This window comes from Megascapheus bottae, chromosome 3 (genome assembly GCF_031878675.1).
Source record: "Megascapheus bottae isolate mThoBot1 chromosome 3, mThoBot2.hap1, whole genome shotgun sequence".
Classification (NCBI taxonomy): domain Eukaryota; kingdom Metazoa; phylum Chordata; class Mammalia; order Rodentia; family Geomyidae; genus Megascapheus; species Megascapheus bottae.
This window is the reverse complement of record NC_143511.1, coordinates 85365169-85386923: the sequence shown is the minus strand read 5'-3', so window position 1 is coordinate 85386923 and position 21755 is coordinate 85365169. Positions and strand designations below refer to the sequence as shown.

General features: G+C 50.3%; 1 protein-coding gene and 1 non-coding gene across 2 annotated transcripts; one reads left to right on the top strand and one right to left on the bottom strand.

Moving 5' to 3' along the window:
* Positions 1 to 396: 396 nt before the first annotated feature.
* Slc27a4 (solute carrier family 27 member 4) lies at positions 397 to 19784 on the bottom strand. Its single transcript, XM_090330755.1, has 13 exons — positions 19505 to 19784; positions 17980 to 18146; positions 16390 to 16784; positions 15217 to 15375; positions 12980 to 13049; positions 12805 to 12896; positions 12045 to 12154; positions 11596 to 11805; positions 11292 to 11418; positions 10070 to 10207; positions 9745 to 9909; positions 9526 to 9672; positions 397 to 1275 (listed from the first exon to the last, which is right to left on the bottom strand). Exons 2-13 carry the CDS (start codon positions 18138 to 18140, stop codon positions 1118 to 1120), a joined length of 1932 nt encoding a protein of 643 aa, XP_090186881.1. The 5' UTR covers positions 18141 to 18146; positions 19505 to 19784; the 3' UTR covers positions 397 to 1117.
* Positions 19785 to 20123: 339 nt separating this feature from the next.
* Positions 20124 to 20214, top strand: Trnar-ucu (transfer RNA arginine (anticodon UCU)). The gene is given in 2 exon segments: positions 20124 to 20160; positions 20179 to 20214. It is a non-coding gene; the product is annotated as a tRNA-Arg (tRNA).
* Positions 20215 to 21755: the final 1541 nt, after the last annotated feature.

The window sequence follows — 21755 nt, the reverse complement described above, 5'->3', positions numbered from 1 at the left end:
TTTCAAGGAGGATCTGTATTCTTGCCTAGGACTGGCCCTGGACTGAGATCTTACCACCTTAGGACCTTCAGAGCAGCTAGAATCTTAGGCATGAGCTACAAAGCCTGGCCTTTCTGAGTCCTCTTAACTGGTCACTTGCCCAAAGCCACAGGCTTCTGAGTGACAGCTGGTTTTGACTTTAGCCACTTGGTGGGAAATCCTGGTAGTCAGGAGTCAGTGGGAAACCTCTCCATCCAGGCTAGCAGTGTGTGTGGAACAGGAAAGGGAGCACCACCCCTGCCTTATCCCAGGTCCAAGTGAGTGAGCCAATAGGCCAGAAAGGCAGGAGGCAGGGCCTGAGCAGGATGAGGGTGGATTGAGGTTCTTCTAGTAGGCTCAGGCAGCAGGCACACAGACTAAGAGGAGTGGAGGCAGAGTTTATTGGCCCCTGAGCCCACCCCCCAAGCTTGCTCCTTTCATAGCCAGGCCAAGACTAGGATGGAGGTGACAGATAGAAATGTCCCACTTTAGGGACAGCCAGGCAGACCCCAGGGAGACAAATATGCAGGAGTGTGCAGAGACAAGGGGCACTGTCTTGACTTTCTGCGGAAGATGAGACATGGGCAGCCATGCTGGGTCGTCCTCCTCTTCTAGTCTTGGAGATGCAAGCAGGGTTGAATGCCTCTTGAGAAGCTCTGGAGCCAGGATCCTCTGGCCAACTGAGAGATGGCCACTACCATCCTTGCCCTCTGTTGTCTTCCTGAGTTTGGGGGCTTCTGCCTTGGTCCTATTTATAAGCCCCCTGCTCTTTTGAGGGAGCTTGGTGACCCCATTGCTCCCTGCCCTGCCTAACCGAAGACATCTTAAAGGTGCTTGTCAGTCTCAGCCTGGGGCCTCAAGGCTCCGCCTGACCCAGGAGACTGAACATGGACAAGAAGAGGCTTTCACAGAAAGCCTCCAGCAGGGTGGGGAGGTGGCAGTGAGTCACTTGGCAGTTTTGGAAGGAGGTGGTCAGCACCTTGGGATGGAGGTGCAGGCCCAGCGTGCTTTGGTCTGGCATCATCCATAACCCCTCTCCAGTCGAAGCTGCAGCTCTAGACCCAGCCTCTGCTGGGCCGCGGAGGGACATGGGGTCAGATCACAGCTTCTGCTCACCGGCCTGGATGCGGGCATAAGCCTCTTGGTCCAGAGGGACGTAGCAGCCCTTCCGGGCGTCCAGGTAGAACAGGGCACCTTTCACTACTGCCGGGTCAAAGCCCTCCTTCCGCAGCTCTGTCTTCTGTAACTTGTAGGTGCCTGGGGGGAAGAGGCACGGAGAAGACTCAGAAAGGGCAGGCTGGGCATTAAGCAAGGACAGTTAGGAGGGCTGGACAGAAGGGAAAAGTGGGGAGCCAGGCGCAGTGGCTCATGCCTGTAATCCTACCTACTCAGGAGGTTGAGATCTGAGGATAGCAGTTCAAAGCCAGCCTGGGCACTGAAGACCTTGAGACTCCAATTAACCACTAGAAAACTGGAAGTGGCATTGAGGCTCAAGGGGTAGGGCAGCAGCCTTGAGCTGAAGTGCTCAGGGATAACTCCCAGGCTCAGAGTCCAAGTCCTATGACGACCACGACCACGACCACCACCACCACCACCACCACCACCACCACCACCACCACCACCACCACCACCAAAAAAAAAAAAGAAGAAGGAGAAGAAGAAGAAAGGGAAAAGTGGGAGGAGGGAGTCTGGTACTTCCACATTATAAACTGATTCTCAGGGCACCTCCAGGCAAGAAGGGACAGGAGGCAGACATGGGGGTAGGTGTGTTAACCAGCCCCTCAAATTTATAGATAGGGAAACTGAGTTGGGGAGAAGGGAAGCTAAATGCCCAGCATCATCCACGGAATGAGTGACAGGCTTGAGTTATACCACTTGAGCACAGCACAACTTCTGGCTTTTTCTGTTTAGGTGGTACTGAGCAATCAAACTCAGAGCTTCATATATGCTAGGCAAGCACTCAACCACACAATCCTAGCCTATGGTTGGTTCATTTATTTGAATATCTATAGCATACAGATATTTCTCAATTTCTTGAGGTAAGTGCTCAATCTTGTGGGAAAACTGAAACATGATCCTCAGCTCTTACCCTGTACTAAAGTCTCATCCAAATGAATCAAAGAAAGCTAAGAACAAAAGTTTAAATCTCCTGTGGGAAAAACAATGGAAAATATAGACATAGGTAAGTATTTTGTGACTAGAACTTCAACTGTACAGAAAATAAGGATGAGAATTGACAAATGGGATCAAAGAAATCAAAAGGTTTCTGTATAAAAAAGAAACAATGACCAGACCAAAAGACAATGCACAGAATGATGGAATGGAAGAAAATCTCCACCAGTTATCCAACAGATAAAGGATTAATATATAAAATATACAAAGAGGCAGGGCGCTCGTGGCTCATGCCCATATTCCTGGCTGCTTACGAGAGGCTGACATCTGAAGTTCATGGATCAAAGCTGGCCCAGCAAGCCCATGAAACCTCTCCAATAAATTATCAAAAAGCCGCAAGTAGAGCTATGGCTCAAATGGTAGTGTGTTAGCCTCAGCAAAGCTTAGGGGCAGGGCTGAGGACCTGAGTTGAAGTCCTAGGACTGGCACACTGGCACACACACACACACACACATGCACATATGTACACACATGTGCACGTGCGTGCACACACACACACACACACACAACCCCCCAATATATATATGGAGAGAGACAGACAGAAAGAGACATAGAGAGCAGAGAGGTAAAATTAAGCAGCAAGTAAAAAGAACAAGTAAACCAGTGGGGCCAGCAGTTTGGCCTAGTGGTTGAGTGCTTGCCTAGCATGCATGAAGACCCAGGTTTGATTCCTTGGTACACATACATAGAAAAGCCAGAAGTGGTGCTGTGGCTCAAGTGGTAGAGTACTAGACTTGAGGAAAGCACAAGGACAGTGCTCAGGCCTTGAGTTCAAGACCCACCACTGACACACACACACAAAAAGCCCAAGGATAGTGCCCAAGTAAGCCAGTTAATAAATGGGCAATTAAACTGAACAATTCTTGAAAGAACAGATGGCTAATAGATACATTCTTGTCCATAAAGGAATGCAAATCAAAGCCACAAGAAGGCTCCATCTCATCCCAGTCAGAAAAACATACCCCAAGACAGCAAACAACTTGTGTTGGAGGCAAGGCTCAATTGGTAGCTGTAAACAAGTAAGCCCAATCACTTGGCTTGAGTTCAAGCCTTGGTATCAGAAAGGATAAAAGAAGCCAGGTGCCAGTGGCTTACACCTGTAATCCTAGCTACTCAGGAGGCTGAGAACTAAGGACTGTGTTTCAAAGCTAGCCCAGGTGCTAAAGTCCATGACACTCTTATCTCCAATTAACCATCAGAAAACCAGAAGTGGAGCTGTGGCTCAAGGAGTAGAGCACTAGCCTTGAGCTGAAGAGCTCAGGGACAGAGCCCAGACCAAATTCAAGCCTCTTGACCCCCCCCCCCAAAAAAAAAAGTGGATGGAATTGGAGAACAAGGTAAACCAATTTCAAAGAGCCAATTATTGGGCATTTCCATTCATTTGTGGAAGCTAAACCTAAAAGACATACATACACATAGATGTATACATATTATATACACATTATAAGCATGTTAGATATAACAAAATCAAGCCAGGAACCACTTGCTTACACCTATAATCCTACCTACTCAGAAGGCTAAGATCTGAGGATTGTAGCTTGATGCCAGCACAAGAAGGAAAGTCTGTGAGACTCTTATCGTCAATTAAAAAGCTTGAAGTGGAGCTATGGCTCAAGCATTAGAGTGCTAACATTGAGCAAAAAAGCTAAAGAATAGCACCCAGGCACGTAGTTTAAGCCCTCAACTGGCACAAAAGGGAAAATAGAAAAATGAAATATGTTGAAATTGGTTTAAGAGGGGAGGGTGAGGGAATGTGACAAGAGAGGGTGAGTTTGATTAGGACACATTGTATGCATGTGCAGAAATGTTACAATGAAGCCTTCTTTGTACAACTAATGTGTGCTAACATCAATCTCTGAAACAGTTCCAATTAGTCACTATTTCTGTTGTTGTTATTGGTGGTGGTGGTGGGCTTGAACTCAGGGCCCAGGAGCTATCCCAGAGTTCTTTTTACTCAAAGCTAGCACTCTACTACTTTGAGCCATAGTGCTATTTCCAATTTTTTTTAGCAATTAATTGGAGATAGAGTCTCATGGCCTTTCCTTCCCTGGCTAGCTTCGAACTTCCATCCTCAGACTCCTGAGTAGCTAGGATCACAAGCATCAACCACCATAGCCTAGGTGATGAGTCGCTTTTTTTTTTTTTTTTTTTTGGCTAGTCCTGGACCTTGAACTCAGGGCTCAAGCACTGTCCTTGGGCTTTCTCAAGGCTAGAGCTCTACCACTTGAGCCACAGCACCATTTCTGGCTTTTTCTATGTATATGTGGTACTGAGGAATCGAACCCCGGTCGTTGTGTATGCTAGGCAAGCACTCTACCACTAGGCCAAACTCCCGGCCCCATGAGCTACTTCATTATAAAGTAAGCTATGCATATTCTAATCAATGACTGGTATCAGCCTCACCAGAGACAATACTGGTGTGAAAGTAGGTATGCTACCAGTTAGTGAAAGTTAAAGGGAGAAATTTTTTTTTGTAGGGCTTGAACTCCGTGCCTGGGCCCTGCCCCTGAGCTCTTCAGCTCAAGGCTAGTATTCTACCCGCAGTATCACTTTCCGTTTTCTGGTGGTTAATTGGAGATAAAAATTGCATGGATTTTAGTGCCCAGGCTGGCTCTGAACTGTGATCTTCAGATCTCAGCCTCCTGAGTAGTTAGGACTACAGGCATGAGCTAACTAGTGCCAGGCAATTTTTTTTGGGGGGGGGATTGGTAGTGGTGTTTGAACTCTAGGCCTCTGCATTTTCCCTGAGCTCTTTAGCTCAAGGCTACCATCCTACCCCTGGAGCCACACTGCCATTTTCAGGTTTCTAGTGATTAACTGGAAATAAGAGTCTCAGGTCTTTAGTGGCTGGTTTTAACTGCGATCCTGAGATCTCATCCTCCTGAGTAGCTAGGATTAAAAGACATGAGCCACGGAGCCTGGCTTTATTTATTTATTTATTTAGATTGTGGGGCTTGAACTCTGGGTCTGGGCGCTGTCCCTGAGCTCTCTAGCTCAAAGCTAGTACTCTACCACTTTGAGCCACAGTGCCACTTGCGGTTCCTTGGTTAACTGGCAATAAGGGTCTCATGCCCCAGTTGGCTTTGAACCAGGATCCTCAGATCTCAGCCTCATGAGTAGTTAGGATTATGGGCATGAGGCGCCAGCAGGGATTTGAACACAATTTTCCCTGTTCTACATCCCTCCCTGTATCCCTTTGCCTGTGCTCTGTGCTTTACTGGTTTTCCCAGGAGGAGCCTCCCAAATCTGTATAGGCCTCTGATGAGTTTTGATGAACAGAATGTGGCAGAAGCAATGTTACAGGAGTTCTGAATAATCTTGGCTTCAAGGGGCCTTGCTGCTTTCAACACTGCTTTGCGGGATACCTGAGACCATCTAGCTTTGGGAAGAAACCACAGGAGTAGACAACCATTTTCTTCCCTCCCTCCCTCCCTCCCTCCCTCCCTTCCTTCCTTTTTGTCCATCAAGGAGCTTAAACTCTGGGCCTGGGCACTGTCCCTAAGTAGCTCTTCAGCTCAAGACTAGAGCTCTATCACTTTGAGCCACAGCACCACTTACAGTTTTTCCTACTGACGATTTTTCTGGTGGTTAAATGGAGAGAAGAGTCTCACTGAACTGGGGACTTATGGGCTTGTGGGTCATGCCTGTAATCCTAGCTACTCAAGAGGCTGAGATCTGAGGATTGCAGTTCAAAGCCAACCCAGGTCCAGGTACTAAAGTCTGTGAGATTCTTTTTTTTTTTTTTTTTTTTGCCAGTCCTGGGTTTGAGCTCAGGGCCTGAGCACTGTCCTTGGACTTTCTCAAGGCTAGAGCTTTACCACTTGAGCCTCAGCACCACTTCCGGCTTTTTTTTTTCTATGTATGTGGTACCGAGGAATCGAACCCGGGTCTTCATGCATGCTAGGCAAGCACTTTAACCACTAGGCCAAACTCCCGGCCCCGTCTGTGAGATTCTTATCTCCACTTAACCACCAGAAAACCAGAAGTGGTACATGGCTCAAGTGGTAGAGGACTATCCTTGAGCTCAAGAGCTCAGGGACAGCACCCAGGCCCAGAGTTCACGCCTCATGACTAACAACAAAAAAGTCACACTAGCCACATCTTAAGTGCTGGATATCAAAAAGGGCTCACAGCTACCAAACTGGATAGCTGACAGCCTGACCATGTCCATTCTCACAGTAAGTTTTATTTTACAGGGCTGCAGAAAGGACCAGACAAATAGTGACCTGGCAAGTCACTAAGTGCTGGCAGCTCTCTGAGCTGAAGTTAGCCCTAAAATTGCTGAGCCACAGAACTGTGTGAAACAAAGTATCTGAAGCCCACTGGGCCATGGCCATGTATATTGCAAAAAGGTTCCTGAAATCAAGGCATGAGCCTCCTGCTTCTCCTGGACAGGAGTCATGTGTTCCAATCCTCAGGGAGCCTGAAATCTCAGTCATGGGCCTGACCCTGCTGCCCCTGCCTGGCTGTGCTGAACCCTGGTCCTCCCACAGCTTCACAGGCCCTATGAAGTGCAGGTGCTCATTACCTACCAGGAGAAAGCCTGCCATCGAGGCAGAAATGACACATGGTGGGGGGGGGTCATGCACAAGTGGTTAAGAGAGGAGTAACATTAAGAGTCAGGAAGGGGCATGGAGAAGATGGAGATCTGGGAATAAGTCTTTGCACCTCTTGCCTCCCCAGGAACTCTGAACAACCATTGCTGAACCAAGGGAAGGATGGCAGCGCCCTGCTGTGTGGACATGGGCCTCCGCTCATCACTCACCTGGACAGCTACAGCAACCGTTCCCTCATCTACCCCGACACCCTGTGCCACATGTAGTCCTTGTACACTCTTCACCTAGCAATTGGAAGATTTCTGTAGGATCCAGGCCAGGCTGCTTACTACCCTGCTCAAACACTTCTTTTTTTGGGGGGGGAGGGCAGTCCTAAGGCTTGAACTCAGGGCCTGAGCACTGTCCTTGGGCTTTCAAGAGGCTAGGGCTCTACCACACAAGACTTCTTGCTTTGTCTATGTATGTGGTGCTGAGGAATTGAACTTGGATCTTCGTGCATGCTAGGCAAGCACTCAACCCCTAGGTCAAACTCCTGGCCCCTCAAACACTTCAGAAGCTCCCAACCACCCATAGGAGAGTTCCAACACCCACTCAAGCACACACAGTTCTGGACTTCAGGCCTCTGTATTATGCCACTGCTTGCTGCTGCTCCTAAAGCCTCCAGCTTTGAGGGTTTTTTTATTTTTATGTCAAGGATGGGCTAGAACGTAGGGCTTGGGTCTCTGAATTTTTTTGCTCAGGGCTAGTGCATTATCACTTTGAGCCGAAGTTCTACTTCCAGTTTTGAGGTAGTTAATTGGAGGTAAAAATGTCACAAGTGCTGGGTGGGTAGCTTAGAATGCATGAAGACCTGCGTTTGATTCCTCGGTATTACATACACAGAAAAAGCCAGAAGTAGCACCGTGGCTCAAGTGGCAGAGCACTAGCCTTGAATAAAAAGTGTCTAAGAGTTCAAGCCCTAGGACTGCCCCCCCCCCAAAAAAAAATCTCAGACTTTTCTGCTCAGGCTAGCTTTAAATCTTGATCTTCAGATCTCAGTCTCCTAAGTGGCTTGGATTATAGGTGTGTCTTCTTTTCTTTCCTTTTTTTTTTTTTTTTGGTTGGTCATGGGACTTGAACTCTGTGCCTAGATGCTGTCCCTGAGCTCTTCAGCTCAAGGCTACTACCCTATTCTTTAAGCCACAGTGCCACTTCCAGTTTTCAAGTAGCTAATTAGAGATTAGCGTTTCATGGACTTGGCCAGGCCAGTAATCCTAGCTACTCAGGAGGCTGAGATCTGAGGATCAAGATTCAAAGCCAGCCCGGGCACAAAAGAACCTGAGAATCTTATCTCCAATTAACCTCTAGAAAATGGGAAGTGAGGTTTGGCTCAAGAGTAGGGAGGTAGCCTTGAACTGAAGGGCTCAGGAACAGTGCCCAGGCCAAGTTCAAGCACCATTACCCACAAAAAAAAAAAAAAAAAGTTTCATGGACTTCCTTTCCTGCTCAGGCTAGCTTGGAATCCAGGTCCTTAGTCTCCTGATTTCTAGGACCATAGGTACTCTTTGTACCCTACTCTCTCTGTGTTGACTATGGTGCTGGTTCAAACTAAGGGGCCTTGTGCATACTAGGTAAGCATTCTACCTCTGGGGGCCTCCTTTATCCCTTTAAAGCTGGAATTCCTTCTTCCTCAGGGATTTCATATTTGCTAACTTGGACTATCTGCCACCCTGAGAAGAATCCTCCTCATTCATTCAGGTCTCAGCTGAAGCTTCCTCAGGAAGACTTCATCCCAAATGCTACCCTCTTATTCACTTCGTGCATGAGTGTATGTGCAGTGTGTGCAGCTTGAACTCAGGGACTAGGTGCTCTCTTGAGCTTTTTTTTTTTTTTGGCCAGTTCTGTGGCTTGAACTCAGGGCCTGCGCACTGTCTTTGGGTTTTTCTCAAGGCTAGAGCTCTATACTTGAATCACAGCAGCCCTTCTGGCTTTTTCTGTGTATGTGCGACCAAGGAACCAAACCCGGATCTTCGTGCATGCTAGGCAAGCGCTCTACCACTAGGCCAAACTCCCAGCCCGCTGAGCTTTTTTTTTTTTCTCTCAAGGTTAGTGCTCTATTATTTGAGCCACAGCTGTACCTCTGGCTTTTTGGAGATTAATTGGAGATGAGATTCTCATGCACTTTTCTGCCTGGGCTGGCTTCTAATCATATACTCAACCTCTTCAGTAGCTGGGATTATGGACTTGAACCACCAGTACCTGGCTCCTTCATTCATTCTTTTTTCATTTGTGCTGGTACCGGGGCTTGAGATCTGGCTCTTTGCTCGTGGCTGGTGTTGTTTTACCATTTGAGCTCCACTTCTGGCTTTTTGGTGGTTAAATGTCTCAAGTACATTTCTGCCTGTGCCGGCTCCAAACCACAGTCTTTGAATCTCATCCCTATGAATCACTAGGGTTAACAGGGATGAACTACTGTTATTTAGCTTTTCATTCATTTTTCTCTAGTCTGATATGTGGTCATTCCAAAGCTTTGGAATTCGTTGCCCTAAAGCTACCTCCCTCTGGTTCTAAAACCTCAAAGGCAAAGGTCAGATCAGCTGTATGTCTCCAAGGCCTCATGCAGTGCCAGGCACTCAAGCAATCGCTTCACTCGTGATGATGGCCTGTCCCCTCCGAAGGCAGTTTTTCAATTACCCAGCAAGGTTAAGCACAAACAGCACATAAGAGCCACCCAGTCTGCTTGCAGGCACAGGAAAAATCCAGCCCAGAACCCGAGAGCAGGAGCAGGGGAAGGGCACACCTGTTTTGTGCAGTTCCGGCAGGAAGCGGAGGAAGATGGGGCGGGCATACAGGGGTAGCTCCTTCCCCAAGGCCTGTGCAAACTGCTGTAGGTCACAGCTGCCTGTAGAACTGGCCACAGCAGCCATTCCTGCCCGGCCCTCAGTTCCTGGAGGAAGAGGGCAGAGGGTGAGCAGAGGGCAGTGCCTTTCCACATATATCTCCCCCTTTGCACACATACCTGGGACCTCAACACCATACACCGCCACATCAGCCATGTCTAGCAGGCGGCTGAGTGTACCCTCCACCTCGGTGGTGGATACGTTCTCGCCTTTCCATCGAAATGTGTCCCCCGTGCGGTCTCGGAAGTACAAGTAGCCCAGCTCGTCCATCACCAGCACATCACCTAGGAAGGGGTGGGTGAGACAGAACCTGGGCCAGCTAGGCTCTTGGCCCATGATCATATACCAGGGAGTCCTGGGCAAGTGTTCCCTGAGGGCAGCAGAAGGTCCCTTTATCCTTCCCAGCATATTCCGGAAAGAGGTAGCCAAGGGTTGGGGACCCACCAGTGAGGTAGGCTTGGTCCCCCTTCTTGAAGACATCCTTAGCGATCTTCTTGTTGTTGGCACCCTGGTTGAGGTAGCCATCAAAGCGGCGCAATGGGTCTTGCTGAATAATGCGGCCTACCAGCTGGCCTGGCTGACCTGGGGGCAGGAAAGGCACAGTCAGATTTGCCCTGTGCGGCTCTGCCACCTGTCCTCACTACTGATATACCCAACATGCTCATCTGACTTGATTTATACTGTCCACCACAGAAAACACCCATTTCTGGGGGTTAGAGATTAGCTTAGTACCGAGCATATGCTTAGCATGCATTAGGCCCTGAGTTCAACCTCCAACACAAGCAAGAAAGAAAGAGCTGGGCACCAGTGGCTCAAAGTGGTAGAGCATTAACTTTGAGCAAAAGAGCTCATGGACAGCACCCAGGACCAGAGTTTAAGCCCATGACCCCCCCCCCCAAAAAAAAAAGGACAAGAGGGAAGGAGAGAGGACAGAAAGGGAGCGAAAAGGAGGAAGGAAGGAACCCAAGAGTTCTCTGAGGGCAGGATGCTCATCTCGGCAGGTTGGCCTTCAGTGACATGTACCTACTGAACTGCTATGAAGGTGAATAAGTAGCAAACATATAGCTCCACTAGACAAATGAGTCAGCATCATGGGGTCCCGGCTCTACTCCAAAAGCTTCATGTGTTTTTGTCGGTCATGGGGCTTGAATTTAGGGACTGGGTGCTATCCCTAAGCTCTTTTGCTCAATGCTACTACTCTACCATTTTGAGTCACAGTGTCATATCTGGTTTTCTGGTGGTAATTAGAGATAAGAGTCTCATGACTTTCGTGCCCGGGCTGGCTTTGAACCATGATCCTCACATCTCATCCTCCTGGGTAGCCAGGATTATAGGCATGAGCCACCAGTGTCTGGCTAAACTTCATGTTCTCTACCACACAAACCTCAAGTAAATCCAACAAGGGTGACCCCACTCCTGCCTGCAGATGAAAGATTCAGGCACTAGAGGCTCAGAACTAGCATCAAAAACAAAAAACAAAAACAAAACAGGTTCAGCTGGGCCCAGACCAGCGTTCAAGCTCCTTGACCCCCCCCCCTCAAAAATAAAAAATCCCAAAACCAAAACCAAAAACCAAAAAACAGGGTCCTCATGTGTTCACCCTGGTTGACCTCCCACTCAGGCCAATACCTCCCTCTCCGACCTCCAATCCCCACCCAGAGCAGACCTGGCTGGCAGGGAATGCAGACGCCATCAGGGCCCCGGATCAGCTCCATGGTGTCCTCATTGACACGTACAAGCCGTATGGGATACACAAAGGACAGGATGCGGCTGTTGAAGCCACAGGCCCCCACCTGGAAAGCCAATACTTAGGTTGGGCTCCATGGGTCCCAGACAGAGTAATGGGATTGAAGAGAGACTGATACCCACACTTTCAATACTAGAAGGTCGGTGGTGCCCCTACCTCTGATACCCAGAGCCTCTGCAACCCATCCCCATAACAGCCAAGCCACCTCCAATCTGGACTGTACCTGGCTATCAAAGTTGCCCAGGCTGCAGTTGCACTCGGTGGCCCCATAGAACTCGGCCACCTGGGGAATGTGGAAGCGGCTGGAGAAGTCTGTCCAGATAGACTGCCGGAGGCCATTGCCCAGTGCCATGCGTACCCGGTGCTGGGTTTCTGCCTCCCGGGTTGGCTGGTTCAGGAGGTAGCGGCACAGCTCGCCGATGTACTGTACAATCTGAGGTGGGCATAATGTGGGTCCAGGCTCCTAGGGTGCCACACAACCCTGCCTCCCCATCCCTCCAGCCTTTCCCTCCACAAGGACTGGCTGTGCCTTCCCTTCTGTCTCTTGGCCTCAAGGTCTTCATATGAAAAGTGGGAATATCCCCTAGGGAAACCTTGGGAACCACCTCGGCTATATGACAGATGCTGTTGACTGGCGGTAGGGGAGGTGTGCGTGCCCTTCCCCTCACTCACTGTGCAGTTGTACTTGATACAGTCGTCCCAGAACCTGGAGGCCGAGAACTTCTTCCGGATCACAACCGTCATGCCATGGATCAGGCACTGGCCAACTCCCACGATGTTTCCTGAAGGCAGAAAGTCTGAAGGTCAAGGAGACCTAATCCCCAAAGCCCCCTTTACCTAGGTCTGCTTCTTCCTCCTGTCCTGTTCAGCCTACAGAGACCAATCATACCTCCCCCACTATTCAGACATTCATCCTGCCCCCCCCCCAGTGCATCAAGCACACATCTTAGTCCCTAGGAGGGACTCTGGAGCTAGCCCTAAGCCCATGAAGCTGAAATTCTGCCTGCAGGACTAAGCTACCTGCATGACTTTGGCCCCTCACACCTACCTCCTCTGGGATGTCTTCCGGGCTCATGTCCATGGCTCTTCCAGTGTACCATATTCATGCGGCCCCTCCCCCACACTCACCACACCATCTCTCCTCAGCATCAAGATTCCTGTTGTCTACCTTGCCCTCCACACACTTCCCTGAAGCACTCTGAGGACAAGAACTGTCCTCACTTAGGCTCTTCCTCAAGTCCCTACAAGCAAGCAGTAATGCCCCGCACACCAGTGGGAACCAAGTGTGCGCCAGTCCAGGGTGTTTGGGATAAGAGGTGATCATTTGCAATGGAAAACAAGATGGAGTCAATGGCCATATTTCTTCAGACCAAAAGGGTGGGGTCCTAAGGAACTGGGGGTTCTGGGAGCTGGTGAGTAGACCCAGAGTCACCTGCTGAGTGGTAGAGGGGGAGGCAGTCATAGACAACATCATCAGGCCGCATGCGGAATCCATAGTACACCAAGGCAGCCATCCGGTAATACCTGAGGACACAGGACAAAGAGCTCAGCGGGCCCCCTGGAACGCAGCAGGAAGCTCCCTCTCCCCCCTGGGCACCTGCCCTCACCTGCTGTGCACAACGATGGCGGCTTTGGGTAACCCTGTGGTGCCTGACGTGTAGATGTAGAAGAGTGTATCTAAGGAAAACAGACACAGAGGTAACTGTGAAAGGACACAGGTGAGAGCCAGGCAACGTGAGACTGCCTCTTCCAGGAAGCCTACTCTGATGGTGTCCGACTGTACTCTGCTCTAACACCTTCCACACATGTTTCCTGGGCCTCAGCCTGTGCCAGACCCAGTAGGGAGCTGTGGCTGAGAGGCACACAGAGATGGCCCTCTTCAAGGTCTCTGTTGAGTTGGACAGTGACATTTGGGCACAGGTCCTTCTGACACAGAGCACCACGTGTGAAAGCATAGGAAATGCTAAAGTCTAGCAGTGCCACTTCTTCCATGGCCTATGGGAGAAAAGGTAGCATTGCTAGGCTTCCAGCAGCCCTACCAGGCCAAGGGTTCCCAGGTGTCAGGACTCCATGGAATGATTCCCATTTATAACAGCCACCTCGCATTCTGTGCCTGAAATGTACCAGCCTAGGGATTTATAGAACATCAGCGTGAGCCAGCCACAGGCCTTGCCCTCAAGCAGCTTATATAAAGTTCTCAGGGGACAAGACAGCGATGATGACAACTGAACCCTGACAGCTAGGCCTGCTGTGCCCCAGTGTCAGGACTTTGCCATGTGTATTTTTTCCTCCCTCCCTCCTTTTCTGGGGTGCGGGGGGGGGGTCAGTTATGGGGCTTGAATTCAGGGCGTAGACACTGTCCCTGAGCTCTTTTGCTCAAGGGTAGAGCTCTACCACTTTCAGTCACAATTCCATCTCTGGTTTTCTGATATTTAGAAGAGTACTGGGCCAGGAATTTGGTCTAGTGGAAGAATGCTTATGTAGCATGCACAAAGACCAGGGTTCGATTTCTGGGTACCACATGCGTAGAAAAAGCCAGAAGTAGTGCTATGACTCCAGTGGTAGAGCACTAGCCTTAAAAAGCCCAAGGACAGTGCTCAGGCCCTGAACTGAAGCCAGGACTAGCAAAAAAAGAATAGGAGGAGAAGGAGGAGGAGGAGGAAGTACTAAGTCTCACAGACGGCCTACAAGTGTGGCCTAGCAATAGAGTGCTTGCCTAGCTAGCATGAACAAAACCCTGGGTTCAAGTTTTTGGTACCATATACACAGAAAAAGACAGAAGTGGTACTGACTGTCACTCAAGTAGTAGAATGCTAGCCTTGAGAAAGCTCAAGCCCAAGTTCAAGCCTCAGGACTGGCAAACAAAACAAAACAAAAGTCTCACAGAGACTGAGCTGGCTTTGATCCTTAGTCCTCAGATCTCAGCCTTCTGAATAGTTAGGCTTACAGGCGTGAGCCACCAGCACCCAGTGCTTTCAAAGTCAACTCGTAAAGCAGAATCAGTTGCTACCCCCAAACTTTATGGTCATGGGATCCAAGACTCACAGGGCTGGGTGGATATCTGCGGTCATACTGGAAAGTAGCAGAGCCAGGAAAAGGGCTCAGATGTGACTCAACAGCCCAAGAACTGAGCCACTCGGCAATGGAGCCCACTGATGGCTTCACAAGGAAGGACTGAGAGGAGCCAAAGAGCAGAAGGACTGGACAGGCTGGAGTACAGGAGGAAAAAGGTGAGCGGGAGGGAAGGCTGCCTGGAGGAGGTTTGGAAGGCAGCTCAGGTAGACTATGGCTGAGGACCCAGAAGATCCTGCACTGGACACTCACTGAACCACCTCAATCAGGATGAGATTCAATCAAGATCCCTAGGGCACATGTGGCCCTGCTTATTGGGCCTGAGCAAGGCTGCTCTACCACTCGGAGAACTGGATTTTTTTTTTTTTTTTTGCCATTCCTAGGCTTGAGTTCAGGGCCTGAGCACTGTCCTTGGACTTTCTCAAGGCTAGAGATCTACCACTTGAGCCTCAACACCACTTCCAGCTTTTTTCTATATACATGGTACCGAGGAATCGAACCCGGGTCTTTGTGCATGCTAGGCAAGCACTCTACCACTAGGCCAAACTCCCAGCCCCGAGAATTGGATTTTGTATGCGCAGTTGGTCCCTGGCAATTTTAGGCACATCAGGTCATTTCACCTCACCAGTCCCTCTAGTACCCCCGAGTTTCTTTCTCAATTTTCCACCTGGAAAAAGGAACATGTGACTTATTTAAGGCACAGGTCACGTTTTCTGAGGATGGGGCTTGATCTACACCCATCTTGGAAGAGCGGTGGGGAATGAGGGCCCACCTGTGAAGCCCTTGTCAGGGAGACGTGGCAGATGCTTGGGAGCATTCTCCAGCAGAGGGTCCAGGTGCTCTGTACTGGCAGGCACTGCACTGGGATCCCAGGGGCCGGAGCAGAGGAGGCTTAGTGAGGAGTCCAGACTGTCATGGATCTCGCAGACGGCTGTAGGAGAGACAGGAAGCTCTGTGTTCCCAAGACCTTTGTTCATGACAGGATGACTATGTTTACAGGAGAGATGGGCAGATGCAGGGCAGAGAGAGATGAAGCAGCTTAACAGCTACAAGAGGCACAGCCTCCGAGTGGGCTCCTTACAAGCACTTTCCTGCTCTCACAGCCCATTCTATAGATGAGGAAACTGAGGTGCTGAGGATGAGAAGGAAGGCTTTATCTCTCACTCAAGTCTGAACACTGACTCACTGTACTACACTACTCAGAGGAGTACTAGTTAGAAGACAGGGGTGGGAGTCAGAACCCCCCTTTCTCTCAGGCTGCCCTGAGACCATACACATATTTACTCATCCACCCTGGGCACTAGGTAGTCCTCACCCATTGGCCCCAATTCCTCTGGTTTTTTATCTTGAACCCAGGGCCTCAAATATGTTATGCAAGTGCTCTATAACTGAGCCACACCCCTAGCCTCTCATCTTGATTCATCCAACTCCCTCTCATCCCTCCGCTGCACCCTCATGTGTGAGAAATAACAGGAACACTGTGGTGAAGCCCAGTACCAAATTCTGGTCCTGTCATTTACAACTGTCTGACCCTGGGTGAGCTCCTCACACCCCTTTGAACTCACCTCATCATCCATAAACTCAAGGTAACAATCTCTCCCTCTGGTCTTTGTGAAGATCAGAGCCACTCTTGTAAAGCAGCACACACAGCACTTTCAGTGCCCAGTGCAGCAACAAATCAAACACAAGCTCTGCAAGGACCATGGGTGAATATGCTGGTTCTCCTCGCAGAGAGGAGGTGAGTGAGGCCTAGCTAGTCATGGGGATGGCCGTCATCACTTCAGAGGGCCAGCAGCTCCACCACCTTGTAAACACCTTCTCCATATCAGCAGTGCTACAGATGGGAAAACAGGCTCAGAGGATCTCCTGCTTTTGGGACAGCACCCAGAATCTCTGACTCCAGGTCAGGGATAGAAGGGCCTATCCCCCACCATCTGGGACTCACCTGGGGCCATCTCGCTGCCAAAGATAAGGACCTTTGCCTTGGAGGTGTCAAGACAGTGGCGCAGAGCATCGCGCCGGAGGTTGGTATTGATGAGGGCTGCTTCCACACCCAGCTTGGCCATGCCCAGCCACAGGCCCACAAACTCATTGCGATTCTCCATGAAGAGAGCAGCCACATCACCCGAGGCCAGGCCACGGGCCTGTAGGAAGTTGGCTACACTACTAGAATAATCATCTAGCTGGCGGAAGGTCCAGTGAGTATCTGTACCCTCGAAGATCAGGGCCGTCTTGTCTGGGTGGCGCCGTACCATCGAGGAAAACATCATGGGTACAGTCCTTCGCTCCCGTAGGTATCGTCGGACCTTTGCCTTCACCTTTAAGAGCACCAGGCCGCCACTGTATGGGAAGAAGCAGGGAGCTGGGGCCACTAGGGCTGGTAGGGTGGGCACACTGGCTCAGGAACCAGCTCTTATGACACGCCTATGCTGCTCCTGGACGCTGGGCACCACCACCTTCACCTTCTCACCAAGGTCTCCCGGTGACACTAAGAAATCATGTGATTTCTCTCCCCTGATGGAGGAAGACTGAAGGATGTCATGGTGCCATAGCTGGTCCAGGGCTTCACAAGTAGAATGAGATTTGAGTCTCTGGCCTCTCTAGCTCCACAGTTCAATTCCTACTCCCATCTAAGCCACTGCTCTGCCAGATGCCTACCGGGCTCCAATGTTGTAGCTTGTAGAACCACCTGGGAACTCCCCTTTCTGGCCCCACCCCTGGCACCTTCTAGCCCTTTGAACTCAGTAAGCCCTCCAGCCTCTAGGCCTCAACCAATGCTGTAACTTCTGACTGTACTACTCCCTTCTTCTGTCCAAAGTACTTCTCACATCCAGCTCCTTCCCTCCAGACTTCTTAGAACCCTGGCCTGAGGGCATCTCTCCATATACTACCCTTCCTTCATGTGGGGCCACTTCCTATATAGCATAGCTCTTTTTGTAATCATCCCTGATTGACAAATGCTGAGCCACCAGTGGGTGTGGCTCACTGTGCTGGACACTGGAGGAAGCAAGATTGCTAGGGCCTCTGCCCACGCTGCACTGTCAATTTAGAGAATTACCTTGTCGCCTTCTTATCTCCCAGCTAGTATGAATTTAACAAACTGGATCTGCCTTGTTCCTCTCTGGGCTTCAGAGACAGTCTGGCACCTGGTGTAGAAGCTCTGGGAACAGGTTTTCTCAAACATTTAACAATGGAGCTTGTTGTAGAACCCAATGTATCTGGTGTCAACCTGAAGACAGGTCCCTTCCCCTGGGCTCTTCTTTAACTTGTGGTAAATGACTATCTTCAGGACACCTGGTGGAAGTCTCCTCGACACTTGGAGTTTGATATGTGACACTAGTCCCTAAGGAGTCTCAGGTTAAGGGAAAGACCTGAATCTTGTAGATGGCAATGCTAGGTACTACTGACCAGAAAAAGATATGAAATAGAATCTGCTCTTTCAAGTACAGTGGGCCTGTGCTGCTAGGGAAAATGGGATTTATTCTGAGGATGTTCTGGGAGTCAGGAACCCAGTTATGGCTGGAGCAGGACTCACAAGACATCGCGCCTGATGGTCTTGATGAAGATTCGGATGAAGCGCCAACCGCCAGACCCAAGGTAGAGGAGCAGCAGAGAGAACCCCACCTGGGTCCATGGCAGTTTCAGCACCAGTTTGGAGAACAGCAGCGCCCCCACCAGAGATGCTCCAAGCAGCATTGTGGCCTGTGGACAGAAGACAGACAGAGGATTCAAACATGTCCCTGAGAGCCCATTTCCCCCACTCCAGTCCGGGGGTAGCTGAGAACAAGAATCTCTGAGCATGGGTCTCGTGGCCAGCTGGAAGGGGCTTAAGTGAAGACGTAAGTAAAAGCTTTTAGTAGTGAACCGTGGGAGACAGGTTTAAACTCTAGGTTTATTTCTGGCTACTCCTCTCCAGATGACCTTGGGGAAGTCACTCACTTTAGGCCTCAGAGTCCCAATTATGTGATAGGTTAATAAGATTTATTCTTAGAACCTTTCTAGTCTAAGCAAGGTAGTCCACTCCCTTCTATCCAAGGTACCCAACCACGATGGCTTGAAAATGAGTACTAACTTAAGTGTTTCTGGCTTAACTCCTCACTCAGACACCCAGGAAGGTTCCCAGGATGACCAGGCCAAGCAACAACAACCAAAGTGCCAGCTCTGGGAAGGGATATCTGCTCAGTCCATGCCCAACAGCTCAAGTAGAGTTGTGCCTCTACTGGACGATAGAGGGCAACCCAGCAAAAGAGAGGTAAGTGCCTGAGAGGTGACAATGACAGGAGGGGAAGGGAAGAAAATGAGGGATTTTTTTTTTTTTTTGTGGCTTTGTTGTTTTGGCAGTGGTTTCACTATCTATCCCAGGCTTGTATGGATATGGAATTTACCCTCTGAATGGACCTCCACCTCCTGAATGGAGCAAGGTCGTGAAGCCTCTAACCCTACTACACACTCCAAGCTACTCATGAATCTTCCGGAGACTGGAGCTTAGGGGGAGGGGTAAGGCTGTGCCCAAGTGCCGGGATGAGATTGGGGCTTAGGTTTTATTCCTGTCTCTTCGAAAACCTGTCCAAAGGGGCAGGTGATGGGACCTGAGGCTTTCCTACTCTTGGGGAGAAGGCGAAGGTCAAGGCTACGAAGTAGCCAGAGAGCCTACAAGGTAGGATAGGAACACGGCCTGGACCACAGGGAGGAGCCCTGAGAGATCTCCTCCCGAAGAAAAGTAAATGCCCAGGGTAGCGGGGACGTCAAAGCAAGGCCCCCAACACCACCCCAAGGTTCTCAGACCTCTGGTCTCCCAGAATCTGCCAAAGACTAGGGCAGACACTCACCTAGGAAGGCTGGGTGACGAGGTGCGGAGAGAAGGGGTGCCCAGTCCCCCTGAGCCCCACGCCAGGCACTGCAGACCAGCCCTGCCTCTAGACAGCCCGGGTAGCTGAGCGCCGGGCCGGGAGACCCGGGCAGGGCGCGCCCTCACCCACCAGGCGTGCACTGCCGCCTCTCCCTACAGGGCCCGTCGCGTTTCCCCCAGCCCGGGATCCACTGGCCCTGCCTTTGCTTACCGGGTGTCGGCTCCGACGCACGGCGCCCGGTCCAGATGCGGCTCAGCTGTGGCGGCGGAGCGGCGAGTGCGAGGGGCATCGGCCGCCCCTGGGCGCGCGCACAGCAGAGACTCCGCAGCGCCCCGCCGGCTCTGCACCCGCCGCGCTCCTCCCCCGCCGGCCTCCCTCACCCGAACGGGGTGTGCCGGCCCGCAGCACCGCCCCTCGCGTCGTCCCAGTAGTTGGCGAGCTCGTCCGCCTCCCAGCGCGGCGCAACCCAACCCCGGCGCGCCCGTCGCCGCCCGGCCCAGCCGGCTCTGCGCGCCACTGGCGGTGCCGCTGCTCAGCACGCTGGGAGCTGTAGTCCTCTCGGTGCCGCGCTGCATGCTGGGAGTTGTGGTCTGCGCCACGCACACCCGCGCGGGTCAGAGTGGCTGTGACCTGGCGGAATCTCCCCGCATTCACTAGGATCCGGAGGTGCGAGAGAGCAAGCAGTCCTCTTCATCACCGTTTTGGGAGAACACGGAGAATCCGGACTCAAGTTCAGACCCGAGCAGAATGTAACAGAAGGCTAGTGCCACACCCTGGGAATGCTGAGCCTTATCAAGCAAAGGTGAACTTGGAACAGCCCTGGGCAGCCGGCTCTGTGGCGCAATGGATAGCGCATTGGACTTCTAGTTCAGCCGGGAGTGGGCATTCAAAGGTTGTGGGTTCGAGTCCCACCAGAGTCGAGTTTTAACAGTTCTTCCGCTTGGGAAAGAACTTGAGGCATGGGTTTAAAAACCCTAGATTGCCTTGTTATGTGGGTTTTTGTTTTTATTTTTCTTGTGCTGGTTCTGGGGCTTGAACTTAGGATCCAAGCACTGTCCCCAAGCTTTTTTCACTCAAGGCTAGTGCTCTATCACTTGAGCCACAGCTCCATTTTTGGCTTTTTGGTGGTTATTTGGAGATAAGAGTCTAATGGACTTTTCTGCCGGAGCTAGCTTGGAACCTATAACCTCAGATCTCAGCCTCCCTGAGTAGCTAGGATTATAGACATGTATGAGCCACCACCAGTGCCAAGTTCTCAATTTCTTTCTTTCTTTTATTTATGTATTATTATTATTATTATTATTATTATTATTATTATTATTATTTTGGTGGGTCATGGGGTTTGAACTTGGCCTGGGCATTGTCCCTTAGCTCTTCAGCTCAAGGTTACTGTCCCCTACCCTTGAGCCAAGCCCCACTTCCTGTTTTTCTAGAGGTGAATTGGAGATAAGAGCCTCAGGTCCTTTTGTGCCAGAGCTGGCTTTGAACCTCGATCCTCAGATCTCAGTCTCCCGAGTAGCTAGGATTATAGGCATGAGCCACCATGCCCAGTGACATCTTGTTTTTTACATAGACGGGAGAAAAGTGACAGCCTCTTCAACAAATGGTCTGGGAAAACTGGCTGTTTACATGCAGGAGACTGAAACAAGACCGACACCTGTTACCTTGTATGATTAACTCTGAGTGAATCAAAGATCTAAGCATAACATCTGAAACTGAAACCACTGCAGGAGAATGAATGTTTACTTTCTAAATGGCACTCCAACTGCCCAGAAAAATAAAAGCAAGGTTGGACAAATGGGACTGCATCAGAAAGACAAAACCAAACCAATCCACCACCAGAACGGAGACAACCAATGGAATGGAAGAAATTATTAAGAGGGAAAAGAAACTAATTATACAGAATATACCAAGAGCTCAAAAAATTAAGCATTGCTTGAGTGGTAGATCACCAGCCAACTCAGCAAGAAAATCTGAGTTCAAACTCCAGTACTGACAAAGTAAAGAAAGAACCCTGGCCGGGCTTGGTGGCTCACACCTATAATCCTAGCTACTCAGGAGGCTGAGATTTGAGGATTGCATTTCAAAGCCAGTCGAGGCACTAAAGACCATGAGACTCATCTCCAATTAACCACTAGAAAATGGGAAGTGGGGTTGTGGCTCAAGGGATAGGGCAGTAGCCTTTAAAAAACAAAACAAAAACCCTGATACTGGTAGCTCATGTCTATAATCCTAGCTACTCTGGGGGTTGAGATCTGAAGATCACATTCAAAGCCAGTCTGGGCAGATAAATCACAGCCTCTTATCTCCAAATTAACCAGCAAAAAGCTGGAAGTGGAATTGTAGCTCAAGTGGTAGAGCAAAAGCCTTGAGCAAAAAAGGTAAAGGACAGTGTCCAGGCTCTGAGTTCAAGTCCCTGCCCCCCCCCCCAACACACACAAAGAATTTATCCCATTGGAAA